Raw genomic sequence first — 22,366 nt, forward strand, 5'->3', positions numbered from 1 at the left:
TTCTGCATTACATCTAATTGCCACTTTTCATTTAAATTAAGTCACAATATCAGAAAGTAAAGCAATTTAATTTTACAGGTTGAGAATGTCATATAAATCCAGAATCAAATTTCAGAATTTCATAAAAACTTATCAGTTAGATTTTAAAATTAGGGTACTCATTTAACTATCTGTTAATTATTTAATATTTTCCACAAATAACAAAGCTTATAATTCCAACTTACCTGTAAATATAGTTTATTGTCTTTTGTTATAGCATCCATAAGTTCTTTCTGTAGAGGTGGGTCTCCATTTATCCAGAGTCCACTGGTTGGGTTATTACCACTTAAACCATTAGTACTATTCTGTTTTTTATACAAAAGCACATAAGCTGTGTCCTTTGGAAATCTACTCGTAATTTTCTGGACTGACTGAAATGAAGTGAATGTCACTCTACTGTCATTAAATAAAAACCATTCTTTTGACATTTCTTTATTTTCTAAATCCTGTTCGATAATTGCACTGGGACTATCTCTCCCTAGTAAATGACTCTGGGAGGATGCTAATGCCAGAGCTTCAGATTGGTGGCACATCTGATATGAAGACTCTGTACTTGTGACATTTCTGGCATAAGAATAGTAATGGCCACTTTCAGAGGATATACCAGAGTGAACCACAACAGAACTTAATAGATAGGGCACCAATTTTGTGCAGGAAGCTTCATCAGTCCCTGAAGGCTTTAATTTTTTAGCAAGGTTCTCACTAATATCAGTGAAGTCAACATCTACAGACCAACTTTCTGACAGTGAAGAGAAAGAAGTAGTTCTTTTAACTGGCAACTCCAAAACCAGTGGCAGTGATACATTGTCTAAAATTTTTCTTCTCACATGGTACTTCTGATCATATGAAAATCTCAGGAGAGTAAGAATAAGGTATTCCGGTTCCTCCGTGATTTGCATAGTTTTCTCAGCATTCTGCAGAGAGGCACAGTTTCCACAATAATATTGGTTATCACCAGTAAGAATCTCTGGAGCCAAAAAATAATTTAGTAAGTCAGTTACTGAAGGTGTGGTTTCACCTCCTGTTTTCTGAGGTACACCTTTATTAACAAGAATCTTGTTAGATTCATTAGGGACAGAAGTGTTTTCAGAACAGTAAAACTCATCGGGAGGACTGCCTATGGTTCTTTCATTCACAACTGAGTCACAGATAAAGGCAGCTGTCGTTGGATTATAAACTACTGGTTCTTCTGAAGGACTGGGTATAGTGGCTTGCATCAGACCACCATCTTGTGCATTGGGTGATGACGCCGTATCTTGGAAAGACATGTTTTCCAAAGAGGAAGGACAAAAGGCAAGAGAAAGATCTGTAAAGGCTTCCACTTTTTGTGAGGTACTCCTGCAGTTCAAACAACATATGTGAGTTCGTAGTTTTCCTCCAAACATTTTTTCTATTAAAGTCTTCTCACCATCACTTGTACAAGGGGTCTCTGTTAGTACAGCTGCTTTACTAGTTACTTCCTGTAAAGAAGTTTCACTACATTCCAGAATTTCAGAAGCCTTGTGTGAGGACTGAACTCTTAAGATCTTTTCTTCTTCATGGAGCCTGCAGGAGAGTATATCATTATATAGTTACTTAAATTAACTTCAAATGTCATTTCTATTTAAAAATATTAGTGGCTTCCATAAACTGTTTTAATCAAATTTAATGCTTAAGATAAACAAATCAGGTTTTATTCCTGTTTTAATTAAAAACAAATTGAACAGTTTCAGAATGCAGAAAAAATAGCTAAGTGGCTATTACTAGTCTATATTCTCATTACACCTTCTTCATACTGCTACTTAATAGAACTTATTACATTACAGTTAATTATAAATGTTCCTTAACTGTCTTATATATCTGTCTTCCTGACATCTCATAGAAAGTCAGGCACAAAGAAACCACTGAATAGATTCTTAGCTGAATGGAAGGAAAGCTACACATACCGAGCCCAAATAACTTCATTCCACACAGTAGAACAAAGACAGGAAGATAACAGATAACAGGTTTTATTAATTAAGTGGTCAGGTGACAATAAAATATATCAAACCCATACAATTATGAACTAGTCTAAAAGAGTGGATCTTAAATTTTTTGGTCCCAGGACCCCTTTATACTCTTACAAATAATTAAAAAACAAAGAGCTTTCCTTTATATAGGTTATATCTATTGATATTTACTGTCAGAACTGAGAAAATAAAACATTAACATTTAACAATAATAAACCCATTATTTAATATTAATAACATTTTAAAAATGAAAAAGTTATATTTTTTAAAACAAAAAAAGCAAGAACGGCAGTGTTTTACATTTTGTAAATATTTTAAGTATCTGGCTTAATAGAAGACAGCTGGAGCCTCATATGTCTACATTCTATTGTTATATGTTTTTTTGGATGGAGGATATAAAGAAAATCTGGCCTCACACAATTATGTTGTTGGAAAAGAGAAGACCTCACAGACTCCTGAAAGTGTTTGGGAACCCGCAGGGGTCCTTGTATCACACTTTGAGAACAGCCGGTCTCAAGGAAGAAAATTCAAAAAAGAAAACAAATTAAAAACAAAAGAAAACATAAAAAAAATACAAGAAATGCAATGGTATTTTAAAGAGTAACATTTGAAATATGTTTTTAAAGGTAAAAACAATATTAAGTAGAATTAAACTGTTATGAAAGACAACATTCAAATCATGATTTTAAGAATACTTTTTACCTGTCAAGGAGAAATCTGAGGTATTCAGAACAGTCTTGCTGTGATCTGGGAGTAAACCAAGGAGGTCTGGAAGCCTCAAAGAATATCCGAGGTGCATATGCTTCCCTCTTTTGATGGCAGTTGAGAAAATATAAGGAAGTGATTCTTATAGCATGAACCAAGTAACTGAAATCTTAATATACAGTTTTTAATAAAGATTATTGAAAGTTACATTGCATCAGCCTTTACTAAAAAGTGCCAGATATAGCAACATAGGGACAGGTAAAATTATTTAGAAATAAAATTAGGTAATTTTTAGCCATAACTTGAGGAGAATTAAGAGCTACAGAAACTTATGTGACTTGCCCAGGGTCATACAGCTAAATGAGTGGCACAGGGCATTAAAGTAGAACCCATGTCTACTTTACTAAACCCAAAACAGTATATATCTGCCTAGGTATACATATATACATATGTATTTTATATATAATAAATACAGACTAGTGATAAAGTCTCTCTTAAGTCTCGATATAATGCTCCTGGTATCATCCCTCTATGATAGTCACGTGTTTGAGTCCACAATTTTTTGAAATATCAAATTTAAAAAAGATTAATATATATTTTATTAATGTATATTTTGAACAAAGTAATAAAGGAAAAACTCTATAGAGTTATGCATATCCACTAATTTTCCTTGACTAGGTACATGTTATAAATGTGCAGATTGTGAGTTTACTGTTTAGGGACCCTTCCTAATTTTTTTTTTTTAAAGTATAGAGGCAGTGTAAACTAGTGATTAAATAGTGGACTCTGGAATGATCTAGGTTCAAATCCTAGATTTTTGCCATGACAAAAAAGAACTGAAAAGGCATCTAAAAGATGTAATTATAAGTTGGAACTTCAGAATTCTCTTACATTTTGATTATTTGTGGCATATAACGATGAAGTTCTCAGTTAAGAAAAATTTTACGGTAAAAAGGAACGAACAAAGTCTCCAAGAAATATGGGACTATGTGAAAAGACCTAATCTATGTTTGATAGGTGTACCTGAGTGTGACGGAGAAAATGAATCCAAGCTGGAAAATACTCTTCAGGATATTAGCTAGGAAAATTTCCCAACTTAGCAAGGCAGGCTAATATTCAAGTCCAGGAAATACAGAGAACACCGCAAAGATATTCCTCAAGAAGAGGAACGCCAAGGCGCATAATCGTCAGATTCACCAGGGTTGAAATGAAGGAGAAAATGCTAAGGGCAGCCAGAGAGAAAGGTCAGGAAACCCACAATGGGAAGCCCATCAGACTCACAGCAGATCTCTCAGCAGAAACCCTACAAGCCAGAAGAGAGTGGGGGCCAATATTCAAAATCCTTAAAGAAAAGAACTTTCAACCCAGAATTTCATATCCAGCCAAACTAAGCTTCATAAGTGAAGGAAAAATAAAATCCTTTGTGACCACGCAAGTACTCATAGATTTCATCACCACCAGGCCTGCTTTACAAGAGCTCCTGAAAGAGGCAGTAAACATAGAAAGGAACAACCAGTACCAGCCACTCCAAAAACGTACCAAATGGTAAAGAGCATCAACACAATGAAGAAACTGCATCAACTAATGGGCAAAACAGCCAGCTACCATCAAAACGGCAGGATCAAATTTACACATAACAATATTAACCCTAAATGTAAATGGGCTAAATGCCCCAATCAAAAGACACAGACTGGCAAATTGGATAAAAAGCCAAAACCCATTGGTGTGCTGTATCCAGGAAACCCATCTCACATGCAAGGATACACAAAGGCTCAAAATAAAGGGATGGAGGAAGATTTACCAAGCAAATGGAAAGCAAAAAAAAGCAGGAGTTGCAATTCTCGTCTCTGATAAAATAGACTTTAAACCAACAAGAGCAAAAGAGACAAAGAAGGACATTACGTAATGGTAAAAGGATCAATGCAACAAGAAGAGCTAATGATCCTAAATATATATGCACCTAATACAGGAGCACCCAGATACATAAGGCAAGTTCTTAATGATTTACAAAGAGACTTAGACTCCCACACAATAATAGTGGGAGACTTCAACACCCCATTGTCAATATTAGACAGATCAGCGAGACAGAAAATTAACAAGGATATCCAGGACTTGAACTCAGACCTGGACCAAGCAAACCTAATAGACATTTACAGAACTCTCCACCCCAAATCCACAGAATATACATTCTTCTCTGCACCACATCGCACCTACTCTAAAATTGACCACATAATTGGAAGTAAATCACTCCTCAGCAAACGCAAAAGAACAAAAATCATAAGAAACAGTCTCTCAGACCACAGTGTAATGAAGTTAGAACTCAGAATTCAGAAACTCAGAACTGCACAGCTTCATGGAAACTGAACAACTGGCTGTTGAATGTTGACTGGATAAACAATGAAATGAAGGCAGAAATAAAGATGTTCTTCCAAACCAACGAGAACAAAGACAAAACATACCAGAATCTCTGGGACACATTTAAAGCAGTCTCTAGTGGGAAATATATTGCAAGAAATGCCCACATGAGAAGCAAGGAGAGATCAAAATTTGACACCCTATCATCAAAATAGAAAGAGCTAGAGGAGCAAGATCAAAAAAACTCTAAACCTAGCAGAAGACAAGAAATAACTAAGATCAGAGCAGAACTGAAGGAGATAGAGACACAAAAAACCCTTCAAAAAATCAATAAATCCAGGAGCTGGTTTTTTGGAAAGATCAACAAAATAGACCACTAGCCAGATTAGCAAAAAAGAAAAGAGAAAATAATCAAATAGATGCAATAAAAAACGATAAAGGGGATATCACCACAGATTCCACAGAAATTTAAACCATCATCAGAGATTATAACAAACAACTCTACGCATATAAACTAGTAAACTTGGAAAAAATGGATAAATTCCTGGACACTTGCATCCTCCCAAGCTAAACCAGGAAGAAGTCGAAACCTTGAATAGGCCAATAACAAGGTCTGAAGTTGAGGCAGCAATTAAGAGCCTACCACACAAAAAAAGCCAAAGTCCAGATGGGTTCACAGCCGAATTCTACCAGACATACAAAGAGGAGCTGGTACCACTCCTTTGGAAACAATTCCAAACAATCCAAAAAGAGGGAATCCTTCCCAAATCATTTTATGAAACAAACATCATCCTGATGCCAAAACCTGGCAGAGACTCAGCAAGAAAAGAAAACTTCAGGCCAATATCTATGATGAACATAGATGTAAAAATCTTCAATAAAATACTGGCACGCCGATTGCAACAGCACATCAAAAAGCTTATCCACCATGATTAAGTAGGATTCATCCTGGGGATGCAAGGCTGGTTCAACATACGCAAGTCTATAAACGTAATTCACCACATAAACAGAACCAAAGACAAAAACTACATGGTTATCTCAATTGATGCAGAAAAGGCCTTTGACAAAATTCAACAGCACTTTATGCTAAAAACCCTCAATAAACTAGGTATTGACAGAACGTATCTCAAAATAATAAAAGCTATTTACGACAAACCAACAGCCAATATCATACTGAATGGGCAAAAACTGGAAGCATTCCCTTTGAAATCTGGCACTAGACAAGCATGCCCTCTCTCACCACTCCTATTTAATATAGTACTGGAAGTTCTAGCCAGAGCGATCAGGCAAGAAAAAGAAATAAAGGGTATTCAAATAGGAAAAGAGGAAGTCAAATTGTCTCTATTTGCAGATGACATGATTGTATATCTAGAAGACCCCATCGTCTCAGCCCCAAATCTCCTGAAACTGATAAGCAACTTCAGCAAAGTCTCAGGATACAAAATCAATGTGCAAAAATCACAAGCATTCTTATACACCAATAATGGACTCAAAGATAGCCAATTCTAGAACGAACTGCCATTCACAATTGCTACAAAGAGAATAAAATACCTAGGAATACAACTCACAAGGAATGTAAAGGACCTCTTCAAGGAGAACTACAAACCACTACTCAAGGAAATAAGAGAGAACACAAACAGATGGAGAAACATTCCATGTTCATGGTTAGGAAGAATCAGTATCGTGAAAATGGCCATAGTGCCCAAAATAATTTACAGATTCAACACTATCCCCATCAAGCTACCAATGACCTTCTTCACAGAACTGGAAAAAAACCACCTTAAGCTTCATATGGAACCAAAAGAGAGCCCGCATAGCCAAGTCAATTCTAAGCAAAAAGAACAAAGCGGGAGGCATCACACTATCAGACTTCAAACTATACTACAAGGCTACAGTAATCAACACAGCATGATACTGGTACTAAAACAGAGCTATAGACCAATGGAACAGGACAGAGGACTTGGAGGCAACACAACATATCTACAATCATCCGATCTTTGACAAACCTGACAAAAACAAGCAATGGGGAAAGGATTCCCTGTTTAATAAATGGTGTTGGGAAAAATGGCTAGCCATGTGCAGAAAGCAGAAACCAGACCCCTTCCTGAGACCTTGCACTAAAATTAACTCCAGATGAATTAAAGACTTAAACATAAGACCTAACACCATAAAAACCCTAGGAAAAAATCTAGGCAAAACCATTCAGGACATAGGTGTAGGCAAGGACTTCATGACCAAAACACCAAAAGCATTGGCAACAAAAGTCAAAATAGACAAATGGGACCTAATCAAACTCCACAGCTTCTGCATGGCAAAAGAAACAGTCATTAGAGTGAATTGGCAACCAACAGAATGGGAAAAAATTTTTGCAGTCTACCCATCTGACAAAGGGCTGATATCCAGAATCTACAAAGAACTAAAGCAGATTTAAAAGAAAAAAACAAACAAGCCCATTCAAAAGTGGGCAAAGGATATGAACAGACACTTTACAAAAGAAGACATATGTGAGGCCAACAAACATATGAAAAAATGCTCATCATCACTGGTCATCAGAGAAATGCAAATCAAAACAACATTGAGATACCATCTCACGCCAGTTAGAATGGCGATCATTAAAAAATCTGGAGACAACAGATGCTGGAGAGGATGTGGAGAAATAGGAACACTTTTACACCATTGGTGGGAGTGTAAATTAGTTCAACCATTGTGGAAGACAGTGTGGCCAAAATTACTCAAGGATCTAGAAATAGAAATTCCATTTGACCCAGCAATCCCATTACTGGGTATATATCCAAAGGATTATAAATCGTTCTACTATAAGGACACATGCACACAAATGTTCATTACAGCACAGTTTACAATAGCAAAGACCTGGAACCAACCCAAATGCCCATCGACGATAGACTGGACAGGGAAAATGTGGCACATATACACCATGGAATATTATGCAGCCATCAAAAACGATGAGTTTGTGTCCTTTGTAGGGACATGGATGAACCTGGAAACCATCATTCTCAGCAAACTGACAGAAGAACAGAAAATCAAACACTGCATGTTCTCACTCACAGGTGGGTGCTGAACAATGTGAACACATGGACACAGGGAGGGAAGCATCACACACTGGGGTCTGTTGGGGGGAAATACTGGAGGGACAGCGGGGCGTGGGGAGTTGGGGAGAGACAGCATGGGGAGAAATGCCAGATATAGGTGAAGGGGTGGAAGGCAGCAAATCACACTGCCATGTGTGTACCTATGCAACAATCTTGCATGTTCTTCACATGTACCCCCAAACCTAAAATGCAATAAAAAGAAAAAAAAAAAACAAAAAATTTTACCCAAATTAAGGCTTTTTATAGTATTCTAAAGGAAGGAAGTTTAGCCTACATGGGCTTCACAGCTGTTTGGTTCATATCTCAATCCAGCTGCTCATTTGCATGACCCTGAACAGGTAATGTAAACCTGTTTTCTTTATCTGTAAAATGAGGACATACCTTATTACCTGATAGACTCCTTTTGATGATTAAGACATAAAACATTTAGACTAGGAGCTAAAAAAATGTAAATGTTCAATAAATGTTGCCTTTATTAATTATAAGAAAAAAGGACTTTTCAATTACATGGGAAAATCCATCTGCCTAAGATAATCTCTGTCAGGCTGCTTTAATCAGGCTCTTGTTAATTTCTACTTTTCTTTTCTTGGGAGGAGCAGGGAAACTTCCCCTAAGATTTTTTTTTTCTAATAGCTCTGATTTAGTAAGTTAATACAGTATATATCTGCCTACATATACATATACATATATATTTTATGTATAATAAATACAGACTAGTGATAAAGAAAGCACAACAATCAATTTACAAGGAAACAACAGGGGAGTGAAGAAGGAGATAGTTTTCATTTAATGTCCCCTGGTCTTGATATGGTAAATTTAATTTGTGAACATACTTCCCCCAGATAAAGAATAATAAAATCATCTGAGTATAATTACTCATAGGCCATTACTATCATCTCATATCAATCCTGTCTAGATTCTTTCCATTTAAGAAGTTATACTTGAGATATTTCTCAGCTTGTAGAATGAAAACAAAAGCATTCCCATCAATTGAATCCCATCAATTCTCAACCTATTTTTTTCTTCTGGCTCTAACTACTACTCCTTCAGACTGCTGTGAGATAAAGGCAATGAAAGTAAAACCAGAAAAGTAATCATATATATTATAAATAAATGATATATATATTATTCATGCATATAGGCTCAAAACCTAATCTAAAAGTTCTTTGAACATAAAGACTCTTAATGCTTATCATTGACTGCATATAGTGTCTCTTAATAAATGTCTGTTGAGTAAATATTTACTATATATGACCACCTTGGTGCCATTAACATAAATTAATTACCATGGATTAATGTGTGGACATGAAAGATCACCACGAAAGTTTAAGTTCTGGAACTTATCAGATAAACAGAACTGCAGGGATCTTTATTTATAATGAATGGGTATATACAAGAAAAGAAAAAAAAAGCCCAGGCACCACAATATTATTTTAGTTGCTCATTATTGTACAAATCTATTAATTTAGATTCAGGAAACAATCATGCATTTAAAAATAATTCTTCATGAAGGAGCTTATTTATTGGATAGAAAGTCATATTTTCTTTGTAAAAATTTCTAGATCAATGGGTCAGCATAATATTCAGCTACAAAAATGGGAAGCAAGAGAAAAATATAGAAACTTAGGGCATATCCTGATATGTACATATTTTAGGCAGTACCTCTTTAGCATTTCTAAGGATTTGTTGTACTGGGTGAGATATCTAATATATTATTTCATCAGTTAAAAAGGTATAATGTAAAGTTTAATGAATATTACCATGCAGTTAACCTAAACATACTTTATGCAGATACACACTCACCTGCGTATGAGCCAGAAAGGCAAAAAGATGCTGTAATTTTTTCATTAATGAATTGCACCCATTTAGATTTAAAGATAATACTTGTCTCCTGAAACTGAAAGAGAATATAATGATTTATTTATATGTGTATACACACACTTGCATTTTTTAAAAGCTTTTTTTTTTTTTTGAGACAGAGTTTCCTTTTGTTGCCCAGGCTGGAGGGCAGTGGCACAATCTCATCTCACTGCAACCTCTGCCTCCCAGGTTCAAGTGATTCTCGTGCCTCAGCTTCTCAAGTAGCTGGGACCACAGGTATATGCTACTGTGCCCAGCTAATTTTTGTGACTTTTGTAGAGACAGGGTTTCACCATGTTGGCCAGGCTGGTCTCGAACTCCTGGCCTCAAATGATCCAGCCACCTTGGCTTCCCAAAGTGCTGGAAATACAGCCATGAGCCACTGTGCCTAGCCATTTAAAAGCATTTCTTAAAAGCTAAAAGCAAGTTAGTTCATGAATTTATTACCCTTAAAGTAAAACTTCATTTACCTGCGGAAGTTATCTACCTGTACTACAGTAAAGGAGGAGGGGGGAATGACAATAAACTAACACTTACTATATAGCCTGTTAATGGCCTATGTGCTATAACATATTATTTCTATTTTCTGGATTAGCAAATAGAAGTAGGTTAAGCCATTAATTTATAACATAAGTAAACAACTTAAATCCTTTCAAATCTTCATGAAATAAAAAATATGCTGTCATTAAAATGCACTATAAAGTGATTTCAAGAGTATAGCATGGGAAAAGGATAAACTACTTAAAAAAAAAAAAAAGCAAAGGGAAAACTGGGTGTCCATTTGGTAAAAAATGTAGTTAGATAAGATTATACACCATCACAGATATCACAGGACTAATGAGCTAGATATAAAATATAAAACTACTGAAGTCATTAAAATGAAGAAAGAACAAATTTAGAGTAAAGGTTTTCTAAAGTCCAGATAATATAAATGAAAAGTGGAAGACTGGAATACGTAAAATAATCATAAATAAAACACCCCATAAACTTGAACTGTGACTCAAAAAAAGCATGTAGCAAAGGATGATCATCCAGGGTATATATAAATCAACAGAAAAACAAAAGAGGCCCAACAAAAAGATGTACAAAAAGAACAGATTATTTGGAAGAAAAACACAAATGAATAAACAAAAATAACAGAGGGAAAAACTCTACAATTAGCAGCAATATGCAAATTAAAACAGAGACTTTTTCTTCATATTGGCAAAAAATTAAAAAGATTGTTTTGCTGCTAAAGGTAAAGGGTCTATGTAGAATTTTATATTAGCATCAGAGTTCAAAATGCTACAGCTTTTTTGGAAAGCAAGTTGAAAGATATTCAAAGGATATGCAAGATATGGAAGATATTCAAAGAAAATCCCCTATATCTGTATAAGGGCAGAGATATGTTAATTATAAGCAGAACAATCTAATATTCATCAATAGGAGTATTACTACATAAATGATGGCATACACATTTACTGGGAATGACACAGATCTGTATTGCCTTAACATAGGAATATTTCCAATACAAATTATTAAATGATAAAAGCAAGTGGCTGGAAAAGATTATATAATTAGGATTCTCTGCAAATTTTCTCAAAAAAACAATGCATTTGTTTTCACATTAGACACAAACATGTAACTGTACCAAAAAAGGTCTGAAACAATGCAAACTTTTAACAAATTACTTTTGGAAATGGGAGTGTCTGATTTTTATTCTATATACTTTAAAATTTAATTATTTTTAAACTATGAAGAATTCATATAATACTTAAGAAATAAAATATGCTGTCTTCCTATTCAGAGATAATATCATTGGCCATTGGTCATTAAGATATAACTTCTATTTGCTCTTGCCAGTTACAGTTGCTTTGGGTGTCTGTTTTCTCTGTCATTTGTAAAAGGAGATGTCTGGACTAGATGACCTCTGGTGGTAAGAAAGGGATTCTTTCAGTCTTAAGCCTAGTATCACTTGTGTCTAAAGGTACACATTTTCTTAAAAAAACAAAAATAAAACCTTCCCAAATTCCAAATACAAACAAATCAAAAAACTAAATGCTAAGCTAAACCAAAAACACATGAGTGCTGATACTATAATCTGGGGCCCAAAAATAAAGCGAGTTCTACATTTCATAGTGTATGATTCCTTTCGGCAGGCATAACAACTTGGAAAAGCTTACAACTCAATTTGTAAACCTCTTTGGGCAAGTTCCATGAATACTTTATTGGTATTCAAGAGAAAAATTCAACCATGTTTTTGTCTTCCGGAAAAGTTTATCATTATTTTGTACCTTTGCAGATAGCATTTACATAACTGGAATAGCATTCTGATTTCTTTCTTTTTTTTTTTCTGAGATGGAGTCTCAATCTGTTACCCAGGCTGGAGTGCAATGGCACAATCTTGGCTCACCATGCCCGGCACGTGCATACCACGACACTCGGCTAATTTTTTGTATTTTTAGTAGGGACAGGGTTTCACCATATTGGCCAGGCTGGTCTTGATCTCCTGATCTTGTGATCTGCCCGCCTCAGCCTCGCAAAGTACTGGGATTACAGGTGTGAGCAACTGTGCCCGACCCTGATTTCCTATTTGCTTAGTTGCAAAAGAAAATGGATTCGAAAGAAAATTTTTAAGAGGGGAAAAGATCATGTCTGTTTATATACATGTGTTCAGTAATTATTGTCCTGGGTTAGAAGCAGAACTTAAACTTCATAAACGGCAACAAAGTTGTTGATCTGATAAGCATGAAAGTACCAACAGGCAGATAAAATTATATATGACTTCCCTCAAAACACATTTAAATATGTTAAAAAAAATGACAGTCTCACAGGATAACAATGAAGTACTCTAGTATACTTAAACTGTTTGGAATAGGTGCAATCAATCCTTCTGTTACACTATTAAAAAATTAGAATTTTTAAAGTGCCATTTAAATGCAATGAATAATAAGCAGAATTAATGCTAACATTTTCTTTTTTTTTTTTTTTTGGGACTGAATCTTGCTCTGTCACCCAGGCTGGAATGCGATGGCACGATCTCAGCTCACCACAACCTTTGCCTCCTGGGTTCAAGTGATCCTCCTGCCTCAGCCTCCCAAGTAGCTGGGATTGTAAGTACTCACCACCACGTCCAGCTAATTTTTATATTTTTAGTAGAGATGGGGTTTCGCCATGCTGGCCAGGCTGCTCTTGAATTCCTGACCTCAAGTGATCCACCTACCTCGGCCACCAAAAGTGCTGGGAATATAGGCGTGAGCCACCATACCCAGCCTAATGTTAATATTCTCATGGTTTCTGGGCACTAAAAGCAGTTTCGTTTCTGAATAAGGCAATATAAGAAACGTTAACATTTATGCCATTTATAAGGAATAATGTGGAAACAATTCTATCATCTTATATTTCATTAGCATGCATCAACTCTTACAGTTAAAAAGATTCAAATTTAAACTTACTCTGTGGCCATAAACAAGGCTTGTATAACACTGTTCATATAACATGTATTGCCTAGGTTAATAAGGCCAGTTTTCCCAGTTTCAGATTTTCCAGAAAGTCTAGACAAGCAAGATGCCAAAGAATTGGATTGAGAAGTCCAGGCACTTTGATTGAGAATTAACTTAATCTTCTCTTCACTGGGTTTAGGAAAATCCTATAGATCATAAAGAAGAAAAACAGTTTAAAAGTAAAGTAAAAACTATTTTCGTTGTTAAATTAATTAACACCGTTAAGAAGATTCTTACACTGACATTTGAACTTTCTTTCCCCCAACTTAGTTTTGTAGTAACTGATAGTACTTGGCTAGTCATCAAAATATCAAATTTCATTGCAAGGCAAAAATAAATACCTTCTAATAACAGAGTTTATCAAGTTGAAGAATACTCAAAAGCCAGAAATTCAAGTTACATTTGAACTATTTATATTCTCTATATGCCAGCAAAATGTCTATAAAAGTCTGAGGTCAGTGCTATTCAAAGGCAGCAGAATGAAGACTTAAATTTTAGCTCTCAGTTAAACAAGATAAGCAAACAATTGGTTTTCAAATTTTGTAATAAAATGTTTCCTTTTCATTAAATACTAATATTTACTCAGTGTTAACTCTTAGAAATAAAATCCCAAATTAAGAAATGAGAAATGAAAGCATCAATGCACAATGACTTTTAACTTTAAGAAAATAAAACTTAATCTCATGTTACCCACATAGAAAATTATTACAACATATGGATTTTTCTTATTACCTTTGTGAAATATGAAATAACATTTTAAGTGTAAATTATTTCGAGCATGAATAGAGTACTGAAGAATAAGGAAAGTTGGTAAAATCATTAGGACTTATCTGGACTGCTATTAGCATTTAGCACTTAGATCTTAGCAAACAAACATTTTCTGAAGGAATTTCAATCTCCTGATTTTTTTTTTTTTTGACAACTAAGAAAAAGTGTTTTCTTTGGGCTTAGAGTGAGCCCCTTGTTTCTTCTGAGCCTGTATGAGTTATCAGAATTTTCAACATAAAAACTCTCATAAACAAAGAATGGTAATCAATTAACAAGTGCAGCAACTATCACCTATGGATCCAGTGACAATGTTGAAAGAGATGCATATTACCATCAAATCAACTCCACAATGCTCCTGTACATAATTTACTTTTAAAGTGTCAGTGTCACACCAGCAATATACATTAATTGTTTAAGTATTTGTGTTCTGAGCTCAATCAAAATAAGTTTGATTTATTAATGATATAGTTAATGATATAGTAAAAAGAACTGCTTTAAATCCATCTCAGATACGGAAGTAAAGATAATAAGACCTTTATATTGAAATTCATATCTCAAATAAAAACACAATAGAATTGACTTCTATTAATTTCTGGTTAAGTTTGACTGAGTTCAGTTCTCCAATTCTTTTGCTATATACACTGATTATGCAGTAAGTTTACTAAGAGTAAAGTATGTTTATTGTGATCCATTCTTCCACACAGAAATGTTTTTTTTTAGGCTAGGCACAGTGGCTGATGCCTGTAATCCCAGCACTTCGGGAGGCTGAGGATCACTTGAGCTTAGGAATTCAAGACCAGCCTGAGCAACATAGTGAGACCCGGTCTCTACGAAAAATAAGAAATTAGCCTGGTGTGGTGGTGCGCACCTGTAGTCCCAAAGAGTTGGGAGGCTGAGATGGGAGGATCACTTGACATCAAGATGTAGAGGCTGCAATAAGCCATGATCATGCCACTGCACTTCAGCCTGGGCAAGAAAGCAAGACTGTTCCCCCACCAAAAAAAGTGCTTTTTAGATCCATTTCCATATAAAGCTGAAAAACAGTGTAACTCCACAAATAATTCAAACGAAGTTTCTAAACATTCATGAACAATCCACAGCAAAAATAGAATTAACTAAAAAGGGGGCCAGGTGCAGTGGCTCATGCCTGTAATCCCAACACCTTGGAAGGCCGAGGCGAGTGGATCACTTGATGTCAGGAGTTTGAGACCAGCCTGGCCAATATGGTGAAACCCTGCCCCAACTGAAAATACAAATATTAGTCAGGTGTAGTGGTGGGCCCCTGTAGTCCTAGAACTCAGGAGGCTCAGGCAGGAGAATCGCTTGGATCCGGGAGGCAGAGGTTGCAGTAAGCGAAGATCGCACCACTGCACTGCAGCCTGAGCGACAGAGTGAGATTCAGTCTCAAAAACTAAAAAAAAAGAAGCATTAAAAAGGGGAAGAAATCAAAGTCAAATATTTTACTGAACTCCATTTCCTATATTCCAAGATGTACTCTACACATACTTTAACATTTCTAATATTGGGGTGCAAATCTGATGTATGCATTAACTTGATGTAGCATTTCTTTTTAAACAAATTGCCCTTAAAGATATTATAAATTTAAAGCTATGCCTTACAATTGATGACACTGCAGAAATGAGAAAATACGGTTATTAATTTAGAATGGTGATAGCAGCAAGAAAGCAGTTACTCCCTAAACATAAATGAAACCTGATTCTAACTGCGTTTTTCAAACAAAAAGCATTATTACCGTAAAATAGTAAATTGCACAGCCGGTTATAACAATGTTCATCAAATTAATATAACACAACTCTACAGATACTGGTACAACTATCATTATACCTTTATTGCCTCCAGAATAGGTTCATAGAGATCTGGAAATCCAGAATAATGATACATCATACAGTGTATCAGTTCTGTTAATTGCACTAAGAAGGCTGTACTGGAAGGCAGACCATCACTTTTGAAAGAATGAACCAAATTAACCACGTGAGGAACAATCTGAAGAGAACAAAGGACAAACAGTGCTGAATTTATACAAATTGGTAACACATTCTCTATCATACAAACAGAATACAAATGTTATGATCAGCAAATATTTTTCTGTATGTTCAGTTACAGAGTTTTTTTATGAAGTTAAATGTTTCTAAAATATCAAGGAAAATCTAGTTTTCAGTCACATATGACTGTAATCCCATATATGACTCCCTCCTCTTCCTTACACACCATCTAAAACATAAACTAAGGTACAAAATAGAAATCTTAGTAATTGCTGCCATTTTGGAAAATGCTGTAGGTTGAAAGCGTTAGGGCTATTGTATTTACTAGATCATTCAATGAGGATAAACTTTTGAAAAATAATCCTAGAATTAGCTAAAGAGCTCCATCTAGTGTGAATTAAGTATTTTTCACTTGAAAGAATCAAAAGTACATTGCATGTTAAAGTCTACTTCAAGAAAACCTTTACACATGTAACTAAAATTACAGCTCAGGAAATAGGATTGTTTTTTGATAAGCACACAGAACACGGCAAGGTCTCTGTGCTTATCTAAAAGTAATCCTATTACCTGACATATGCTTATGCTTATGTTATTACCTGACATAAGACATACACTCATGTTAGAGTGGCTTTCTTACTAACAAATCCCATTTCCCACCCTCCAAAAAATGAGATCATTCTAAAAATAAAGGACATCAGAAGCTGCTGTTAGTTTTAAAGAACTAGGGCTAAAAATAAAAGTCAAATAAAAAATGATCATTGCTCGTAAACATATAGAACATTGTTAAAATTGATCATCAGCATAATCTTCTTTAATTATAAAATTAAACTAAAAAGTCAACCAATCCAGGGCCAATCATATCTTCAATAGGTTATTAAAATGAAACAACTTCTATTTTATAGATATGGCTCATTCCATTAGCATGATACTATATTTTTTTCAATTAATTTTTAATTATAACCTGATACTACATATTTACACTTCTTATGGTAAAAGATATCTTCTGTTTTATTTGTAGAACATTTTGGGGTTGCTAACTCGTGGTAAAAAACAAAGTTATAACTCTACTAGGGCCATATCATCAAACAGCAATAACTACAATGATAGTAATAACCCATCAATTCCTTTTCCTTCTCACAAAAAGAACAATCATAGTCTTACATTAATAGTGCTATTTCCATTCTGCTCTGTCTGGCTTTACTTTTGTACTTAAATCACACTGTAACTTTTGCACTACGTTCTTTTATCTTACTGCCATCATAAGTATTGATGTGACCATAAAACTACCAGTTCCTAGTGAGTTCATTCTATTGCTATAATCTCTACATTTCTAAGCAAATGTGAATTATACTTACATCTCATAAAGCCACATCTATCAGATACTCTCTTGCTAAAATAGAAATCCAAAATTATTTGTTTTTTTCAAAGGTGAAGAGAGACTGAAGAGGCAAAAATTTTAGAAGTGTTTATTAAATTTATAATTCCAAATCTGTCAGACACAGATTTGGTCTTTGTAATCAGGTTATATGGTTTGTCTATTACTATATCCTAAATGGTCAAGATTATCACAACATGGAAGTAAGACTTAGTCTTTCACAGTTATACAGATGCACTTCCAAGCAGGCTATTATTGTCTAAATATATGAAAGTTGATTTTTTTGAATAAGTGAACCTAAATGTTTCTTGACATTATAATAGTAAACTTTTTTTAAGAGAATGTATAAAACTTATTTAATTCAAAGCTTTGATTTTTTTTCTTCCTCCATTATTGCTATCTGCCATAGTGTCTGTTTAAAATAAATTCTTTTCAGTGGGCAAAATGCATAAGAAAAGCAACCTGACCCATAACACCACATATTCTAACATAAATCTTGGTTTGCCCTAAGATGTCCTTAACATATAAGAAATTATGATGATGCTGATTCCAGATTATTGCTCATACTTAGCAATTCCTAAGCCCAAGTCATTTACTGAGCTATTTGGAGTTATAGGTGATTTAACTACCACATTTCCCACTACTAGAAAAAGGAATATCCTCAATGTGGACAATAAACATTAGAATGAATGATAAAGTTAAGTCAGAATCTCCTTCCTAGAAATTTAAAAAACATCTTGAGTTGATTTTTGTATTCAGTATAGGAAGGGGTCCAGCTTCAATCTTCTTCATATGGTTACCCAGTTTTCCCAGCACCATTTATTGAAGACGGAGCCTTTTGCCCATTGCTTGTTTTTGTCAGCTTTGTCAAGATAGATGGTTGTAGGTGTACAGCCTTGTTTGTGGGCTCTCTATTCTGTTACATTGGTCTATGTACCTGTTTTTGTACCAGTACCACACTATTTTAATTACTGCAACCCTGTAGCGTAATTTGAAGTGGGTAATGTGATGGTTCCAGCTTTGTTCGTTTTGTTTAGGATTGCCTTGGCTATTCAGGTTCTTTTTTGGTTCCATACAAATTTTAAAATAGTTTTTTTAGTTCTGTGAAGAATCTCATTGGTAGTTTGATAGAAATAGCACTGCAACTGTAAATTGCTTTGGGCAGTATGGCCATTTTAATGATATTGATTCTTCCCATCCATAAGCATGGGATGTTTTTCCCTTTGTTTGTATCTTCTTGATTTCTTGAGCATTGTTTTGTCTTTCTCATTGTAGAGATCTTTCACTTCCCTGGTTAGCTGTATTCCTAAATATTTTATTCTTTCTGTGGGAATTGTTAATGGGATTGCCTTCCTGATTTGGCTCTCTGCTTGGCTGCTCTTGGTGTGTAGGAATGTTAGTGATTTTTGTACATTAACTTTGTATCCTGAGACATTGCTGAAGTTGTTTATCAGCTGAAGGAGCTTTTGGGCTATTTGTAGAACATTTTGGGGTTTTCTAGATATAGAAACATGTCATCTACAAACAGTCTCACTTCTTCTCTTCCTATCTGGATGCTCTATATTGCTTTCTCTTGCCTTACTGCTCTGGCTAGAACTTCCAATACTAGTTGAATAGGAGTGGTGAGAGAGAGCATCCTTGTCTTGTGCTGGTTTTCAAGGGGAATGCTTCCAGCTTTTGTCCACTGAGTACAATGTTGGTTGTCGGTTTGTCATAGATGGCTCTTACTATTTTAAGATATGTTCCTCTAATACCTAGTTTATTGAGAGTATTTAACATGAAGAGATTCTGAATGTTACTGAAAGCCTTTTCTGCATCCATTGATATAATCATGTGGTTTTTGTCTTTAGTTCTGTTTATGTGATTGATTTGTATATGTTAAACCAGTCTTGCATCCAAGGGATGAAGCCTACTTGATCATGGTGGATTAGCTTTTTGATGTGCTGCTGGATTTGGTTGGCAAGTTGAGGAGTTTTATATTGATGTTCATTACATCAAGGATAAAACTTAAATGTAAAATCCAAAACTATAAAAATCCTGGAAGACAACCTAGGCAATACCAACCTGGACATAGAAATGGGCAAAGATTTCATGACAAAGACAACAAAAGCAAAAATTGACAAATGGGATATAATTAAACTTAAGAGCTTCTGTACAGCAAAATAAACTATCAACAGAGTGAACAGACAACCTATGGAATGGGAGAAAATACTTGTAAACTATGCATCTGACAAAGGTCTAATATCCAGCATCTATAAGGAACTTAATTTACAAGAGAAAAACAACCCCATTAAAAAGTGGGAAAAGGGCATGAACAGACACTTTTCAAAAGACATACATGCAGCCAACAAGCTTATGAAAAAAAGCTCAATACCACTGATCAGCAGAGAAATGCAACTCAAAACCACAATGAGCTACCATCTCATACCAGAGTGGCTATCACTAAAAAGTCAAAAAAGAAGACATGCTGGTGTTCAGAAAAAAGGGAACACTTATACACTTGGTGGGAGTAAAAATTCATTAAACCATTATAGAAAGTAGTATGGTGATTCTTCAAAGAGCTAAAAGCAGAACTATCATTCGACCCAGCAATCCTATTACTGGGTATACAACGAGAGGAATATAAATCATTCTACCATAAAGATACATGCATGGGAATGTTCACTGTAGCATTATACATGATAGCAAAGACATGGAATCAATCTAAATGCCCATAAGTGACAGACTGGATAAAGAAAATGAGGTACATATATACCATGGAATACTATGCAGCCATAATAATGAGATCATGTCTTTTGCAGACAAGGATGGAGGTGGAGACTATTATCCTTAGGAAACTAATGCAGAAACAGAAAACCAAATACCCCATGTTGTCACTTGTAAGTGGGAGCTAAATGGTGAGAACTCATGAACACAAAAGAGGAGACAACAGACATTAAGGTCTACTTGAGGGTGGAGAGTGGGAGGAGGAAGAGGAGCAGAAAAGATAACAACTGGGTACTAATAACTGGTTGATGCAATAATCTGTACACCAAACCCATGCGACATGAGTTTACCTATGTAGCAAACCTTCACGTGTATCCCTGAATCTAAAATAAAAGTAAAAAAAAACAAACAAAAAAAGAAATGTGGAAAACAAAGCCTTTTCTCAAATGTCTTACACATGATTGTGCCTGAAGACAAGGACAAACAATTGATGCTTTTTTTTCTTGGAAGACTTTGCTAGTACACCTGCTATCTTAGTTCAAGTTTGAGTTTTGTTTATATTATACACATATATAAGGTTATTGCTTGATGATTTAAACTCACCAAAATTTGGGCAATTAACTGTAGAAATCACTCACCCTAAGTGGTAATGTATAATGTAATTACTTGCTAGTAAGGTTTACTTACTACAAAGCCTGTGGATTTTCCTTCAGTAGAAATGGGGCACTGAGCAACCTATGTGAATATATTCTAGCTAAAAATAAACAACTGGAATTCTGAACTTCATCAGTCTTCTCTGAAGTTTATGGTAAGTCAGTATTCCTAAGATTTTTCCACTGTGGGTTTATTGACAATCAGTTTCTAGTCTTATAAAACAGGATTAGACTTTGGAAAAAGTAAGTAACCACACAAAGGCACTACTTTCCTATGATGCCCTAGAGTGGTAAATGGACAGTTGGCCAAAATAACAATTTGTCATTTCCCAACTGCAGTAACTGATAATCAAATAACTGAAATCAAATCAAAGCCAATGATTCAGCTGGCTTAAAGTGGTAGGATTCTAGATATATTTTAAAGGTAGTGTCAACAGGATTTGTAGGATGCAGGCTGACAGTAAATGAAAAGCCTGAATACTGAGGCTGTAAAACCAAAGACTGGTGTGTTTTCATGCTTTTCAAATTCTAAAGCAGTGGTTTTTAATCATTTGAATCCTCCTATACTGCTCACATGTGCAACAGACATCCATCAGTGACATCTCCCATGTGAACAGTAACTCTCAACTGCTGGTAGTTGTTGCAAGTGGAGTAGTTTGAAGGAGATACAAAAATATATTCCTTGGAGGGAAATCTCACAATTTCAATTTTCTAGGAAATCATAAAGCAATATGAAAACAGATTTAGGACTAATTTGCAATATTTTCAGTATGTAAAAATGTGACTCAATATTAAACTAAATAGAAAGCTAATGTCATAACTTACCAAGTGGAACGCCTCTGGAGAATGCTGAAAGCTAAGCAGCATGTGAGAAAGAACTGCAAGAGCACCAGGTCTCACAAGAGGAAACCAAAGTCGATTAAAAACCTTCAAAATAAGACAAGACACCATCTTAAGAGTTTGCAGAAAAATCATTAATCTAACAGTGGCTATTTTTCTGGGGCTAAAAATTATTTATATGAATGTCCCCTTTCTGGAAAGTTCTATCATAACTTACGGTATTAAACTTTGAGAGAAGGATGAAGTTAGGAAATAACAATGCAACAGAGATCAAGGGGAATGTAACTGGCCTAACCAATTGTTAAAACTCTCCAATTAAATAAAAATTTGTCAAACTATGTTTACAAGGCAATAGCTCCCTAGTCCACCATTCATTCAATTCAATCGACAAATATTTGTTAAGCACATGCTATTACTCATCCTACTTCTAGGAACTAATGCTACAACAGTGGATCAAAAAAAAAAATCTCTATCTTACAGAG

At 35.0% G+C, this 22,366-nt stretch overlaps 1 protein-coding gene across 2 annotated transcripts in view; it reads right to left on the reverse strand.

The window, feature by feature from the left end:
• The window catches only part of USP38 (ubiquitin specific peptidase 38), a 43,029-nt gene that overhangs the window by 8,062 nt on the left and 12,601 nt on the right, over positions 1-22,366 (reverse strand). Inside the window, exons 4-9 of one of the 2 annotated variants that reach the window (XM_032246501.1) lie at positions 21,870-21,971; positions 16,153-16,311; positions 13,492-13,685; positions 10,001-10,094; positions 2,730-2,836; positions 225-1,584 (exon numbers count right to left, since the gene is read on the reverse strand). In XM_032246501.1, coding sequence (XP_032102392.1) covers positions 225-1,584; positions 2,730-2,836; positions 10,001-10,094; positions 13,492-13,685; positions 16,153-16,311; positions 21,870-21,971 — 2,016 coding nt within the window. The remainder of the gene's footprint in view (positions 1-224; positions 1,585-2,729; positions 2,837-10,000; positions 10,095-13,491; positions 13,686-16,152; positions 16,312-21,869; positions 21,972-22,366) is intronic. The other variant, XM_032246502.1, reaches the window with a different exon arrangement.

Source organism: Sapajus apella, unplaced genomic scaffold (genome assembly GCF_009761245.1).
Source record: "Sapajus apella isolate SASKATOON/1434 unplaced genomic scaffold, GSC_monkey_1.0 scaffold61, whole genome shotgun sequence".
NCBI classification, from domain to species: Eukaryota; Metazoa; Chordata; class Mammalia; order Primates; family Cebidae; genus Sapajus; species Sapajus apella.